At 31.2% G+C, this 5,455-nt stretch overlaps 1 protein-coding gene across 1 annotated transcript; it reads right to left on the bottom strand.

The window, feature by feature from the left end:
- Positions 1 to 3,930: 3,930 nt before the first annotated feature.
- LOC125817668 (putative zinc finger A20 and AN1 domain-containing stress-associated protein 8) lies at positions 3,931 to 5,076 on the bottom strand. The gene is made up of 2 exons (XM_049497225.1): positions 4,831 to 5,076; positions 3,931 to 4,299 (listed from the first exon to the last, which is right to left on the bottom strand). The coding sequence occupies exons 1-2, from the start codon at positions 5,074 to 5,076 to the stop codon at positions 3,931 to 3,933; spliced, it is 615 nt and encodes a 204-aa protein (XP_049353182.1).
- Positions 5,077 to 5,455: the final 379 nt, after the last annotated feature.

Below are 5,455 nucleotides of genomic sequence, written 5' to 3'. Positions count from 1 at the left end.
AAGAAAAGCTTTGTAACATTGGGAACAAAGGTTGTTATTGCTTGATGTTCCATAAAAACCACAACCCCTTGCACATAGAATTTGATTTTCTACTTTGTCACAAGAAGTCATCATTCTTTAATTTGATTTATTATCACTTTCTTGTACAAATATTTTGATTATTTATTTTTAGAAGAGCAAATTATATATCAATGTTGGTGATTAATAGTGTCTTAGTTGATGAGTGTTGCTTTTGCCTTCGATGGAAATATATAGAGAGAGAGAGCCTAAGGGAAATCAAATTAGGAAATTAACGGATTTTTTTGGTTTTGGTTTGGGAATATAATATTCTTTTCCTAGTTAAAAATAGACAGTTAATAAAAAATAATACTCCTTCCTTTCCTATTTACATGATGTACTTACTAAAAATAGATGTTCTTTAATATTTAATTAGTTTCTAAAAGTAATACTCCTTCCAAGTGTTTTGAATTATAAAATTGTCATATTTGGAAATTATCTAAAAAGAAATTAAGAAATAGTTACAATAATTGAAAATTTTAAAGGCCTATTGAAAAATTGTTGCCTAAATTTTTTTTATTTGACTCTTAAAATTTGAAAAATTGTAGAATTGGTTTCTAAATTAACCGTGCAAAGTTATTAAGGGAAATAGATCTTTATGTCCTTGTTGATTTGGTTTCTGGCGGTCTTCCTTCTGTGGGGAGCATTAAAAATTGGTTTGATCTATAAATTGAATCGAAAAAAATATTATTAGTTTATTAATATTGGTTAACGAATTTTAAATGATTTTGTAATCAAATTTATTCAATTATCAATTTTATAATTATAGTTATTGATTAAACTGATAATCCAATAAGATTATATTAAAATTACTATGTTACTCTTAATTATACAATAATGATTAATATAGCATTTACCAATCTTATTTCTTAATTTTTAGTATTACTTTCGACGTAGACAACACAAACTAGAATCTCTATCTCTATATATATCACGAACTCATGTAAACTCACTCACTATGAATTGAGGCAAATAAAAATTTATAGGGAGCATGACAAGATGAGAATCGTAACTTATAAGTTACTTTTCATAATGAACTTTGTACATTATTTAAGATTGAATAAAGAAATGAAGCGCATATTTTATCATAAAATTCATATTGTCACGATCCAAAAATGGGCGTGATGGCACTCGTCTTATCCCACCAAGACAAGTCAGCCTAACACTCACCCATTACAATAAAATGCGGAAATTTCATAATTAACTCAAAAATACCCCCAAAATCTGATTGTCACGTGTACAAGCCTCTAAAGTATTACAACTGATTCAAAAGAAAAACACAAGTCTCATATGACATTGTTTCTAGAGTAGAACAAGATCATAAACAGGAGTAAGAAGGTCTGTTGAGTTGACAAACAGCTACCTCACAAATCTCCAAGAAGCCTCGAAAAAGAAGAGAATATATCACAAAGGTTTGGGCTAGTGACTTACAAAAAAAATGTAGTAGCAAGGGGTGAGTACCAAACCACGCGGTACTCAGCAAGTAAACCTCTAAACACAAGCTAAGGGGATAGAATACGGGTACTCCTTAAATCCCAACCAAACCTTCACAACTACAACTTGCATAAAATTAGCTCAACCTAACAGTTCACAATTCACATAGCACATATCTCAACAACAACATTCTAACAATCACATATTCTCAACAACAAGTTCAATATTCATCAATTACAACCTCCACGACTACAACCTGCTTAAAACCAGCCCAACCTAACAGTTCATAATTCACATAGCACATAACTCAACAACAACACTCTAACAATTACATATCCTCAAATTCAAGCTCAATATTCACCAATCAAAGTTCCAGAGAAAGGCACTCACAAGATCAGCAAAACACAATATCAAGTTCACTATATGATAATATGTGCAATGCAATGGAATGCAATATTAAGTATAGTGATGCATGTCTGACCTAGTGATACACACCCACTGTCTCTCAATCCGGGATCCATGGGGGACATATCTGTCCATGCATCCATCGCGGCGCGCGATACAACCCTCGGCAATAGGAACCATCGCGGCGCGCGATACATCCCTCAAAATATAGTATCCGTCGCGACGCGTGACACGTCCCTCGAAATATAATATCTATCGCGGCGCTCGATACGTCCCTCGAAATGGTACATCCTCTTATCACATAACACTTATCACAACTATGTCTCAGAACCAATGCAAATGACATCTTCACACAAATAATGAGGAGATGACCATTTTCATAACAATACACAATTCACAACAATACAACTGTGATACAACATCAACAATGATTCAATAAGCCTTTCAACCCAATCTCAAACATCACACATCAACAATTAAACACATTGCCTTTTATTACCCCTTTTTCATCATTGAAAAATAATCAATATGTACAAGTCAACACATCACCAAGTCTCATTACCCCCAAACACATATCACAAGGAAATGCACGAATTCCATACACTTAACAAGGGTTTAGGAATCCACTTGCCTCAAATAGTCGAAACAATTACTCCGAGACTTGAGTCTTCCCTTTCGTTGAACTTCCAACTCAAAGCAATCTATTCACATTAATAATCACAATAAGATTTCGAAACTAACCACACTCAAATTACTACAGGTCTAGCCTAGACCCAAAAACTCACTCAATTTATAATCAAGTTCCTAATCTTGGTGCCAATTAACATGTCAACTCTCATGTTTTCCAAATTTCGAGCCTAAGATTAAGTCATAATTTCTCCATACACTACAACCTTAATAACTTTCATATAATGTAATACACTTTAATTTTTAATAAGTATCCCAATATATCATAACTTGAATAATTATGTGATAATAAAATAAAAATTAATAAATATGAGAACCACTGGTTACGAAACCAGTGATGGAATCGCATAAGCCAAGGAACCCAACTCCTCGCCTGTCACTTCCACACGAGACAGAACTCAATTTCAACTATATGTAGCCAATAATCAAACACTATTTTCTCATTAGCCCTCAATAAATGACCTTGATTTTCCAATTCAAATCATACTTTGCAGTCATTAATGCACTATAAAAGACTATGTTGTTCACCATTATAATAATAACAATAATATACTCCATTCATACGCACTATTGCATATATTTGGCATGGTTACATATTACCTGGACATGAAGTATTCTCCCGTCGGCAGCTGACTCTTTTTCTTTTCTTAAATTATGAACCAAAAATTCTCAATCCTAATAATTTATTTTCCTATATGGGTCAAGTGCTATATGGTATTAACCAAATTATAAACTTAACCCATTTAGCATTAACTAAAATTAGATATTTAACAATTAACCATCAATTAGTTCACTCTAGTTAAATGAATATTCAAAATTTCCAAAAATGACCTTCCGGGTCATTACACATATTAATTGATTACACATATTAATTGATGTATAGTATTAATAAACTAAAGTAATAATTTGATATTTTTAGTTAATGCTAGAACTAAAATTATCCTTCTTTTGGTACGCTCTTCTTAAATGGGTATTAATTTTCAACCTAAATATCATGCAACTTAATAGCAATAGTTTCTATATCTTTAAATTTTACTTCGATTCATACAATTTACATATTGAACATTAATTATAACTTTTTAGAATATTGAAAAAGTAGAGGATATTCTAATGTCTAATGCTACATAGAGTTTTACTGAAAAATTATACCATAATATATAATTTAAAGTCGAAGGAGATTTTGTTATTTCTTACCCTTAAAAAATTAGCCAAATTTACATCAACGATAGCAACAACATAATAATTTGGGATGGTAATTAAAGCATTTTTATTAAGAGATGCAAATTGAAATTTCTACAAAGATAAAATAAAATTTGAAAGCAAATCGAAACAACTACAACAATGTCCTTAGATCCTATTCTCAAGTTTATCATGTCTACATGGAGGATTTTCCTTAGCCAAAGTCACACGACCAAAAGACTTGTAATCGAAAGTACATGCATGTTCTTCAGGATACTTATGAACACTACAAAACATTCCTTTACATCGACAACTAAATCCTATTAATCCAACTTTCTTCTTGCCAGTCATGCATCTTTGCTTAATCCTCATTGTTGAATCAACATTCTCAGTCGTTGTACCTTCATGAAAAGTAAGAGATGATATCTTTTCAGATAAAACTGCAATATTCTTGGCTTCTTCTTCTTTAAGAAATTTTTTTGTAACATTGGGAACAAAGGTTGTGATTGCTTGAAGTTCCATAAAAACCACAACCCCCTGCACATAGAATTGGATTTTCTACTTTGCCACAAGAAGTCATCTTCCTTTAATTTGATTTATTATCACTTTCTTGTACTAATATTTTGATTATTTCTGTTGAGGAGAGCAAATTATATAGAAATTTATACCGTGATTAATAGTCTAGACTAGATTTTTTAAAATTATTTTTTCAACACAGCTGGAGAAGAAAATTGATTCTTATCCGTGGAGAAATTAGCCAAATTTACCTTAAAGATAGCAACAACATATCAATTTGGGATGTATAAAGGAATAGAACCAATTTGGGATTTTTATTAAGAGATGAAATTTCTACAAAGATAAAATAAAATTTGAAAGCAAATCGAAACAACTACAACAATGTCCTTAGATCCTATTCTTAAGTTTATCATGTCTACATGGAGGATTTTCCTTAGCCAAAGTCACACGACCAAAAGACTTGTAATCGAAAGTACATGAATGTTCTTCAGGATACTTATGAACACTACAAAACATTCCTTTACATCGACAACTAAACCCTATTAATCCTACTTTCTTCTTGCAAGTCATGCATCTTTGCTTAATCTTCATTGTCGAATCAACATTCTCAGTCGTTGTACCTTCATGAAAAGTAAGAGATGATATCTTTTCAGATAAAACCACGATATTCTTGGCTTCTTCTTCTTTAAGAAAATCTTTGTAACATTGGGAACAAAGGTTGTGATTGCTTGAAGTTCCATAAAAACCACAACCCCCTGCACATAGAATTGGATTTTCTACTTTGCCACAAGAAGTCATCTTCCTTTAATTTGATTTATTATCACTTTCTTGTACTAATATTTTGATTACTTCTTACTATTAGAGAAAATTATATTAGCTCTTAATTGATGAGCGTTGCTTTTGCCTTTTGGTGGTGATAATATATAGAGAGAAAATTTGGTATTCCTAATGAAAATCAAATTAGGAGTTACCTAATTTTGATTGGCTAACCTTTTTTTTTCTAGCGGTTGTTTGCCCTTTCCTTTTCTTTTGATTTGGTTTCGGTTTTGGGGAATATTAATATTTCCTTTTCCAACACGGATTTTAATAGGAATTATGCTAAATTTTTATAATAAGTTCAGATATGGAATCTTCAAGCGTTTTTTGAAATATAAAATCGTCATATTTGAAAATTATA

Source organism: Solanum verrucosum, unplaced genomic scaffold (assembly GCF_900185275.1).
Source record: "Solanum verrucosum unplaced genomic scaffold, falcon-dt-bn FXZP01000280.1, whole genome shotgun sequence".
NCBI lineage: Eukaryota > Viridiplantae > Streptophyta > Magnoliopsida > Solanales > Solanaceae > Solanum > Solanum verrucosum.
The sequence above is the reverse complement of the archived record's forward strand: the minus strand, read 5'-3'. Positions and strand labels throughout refer to the sequence as shown.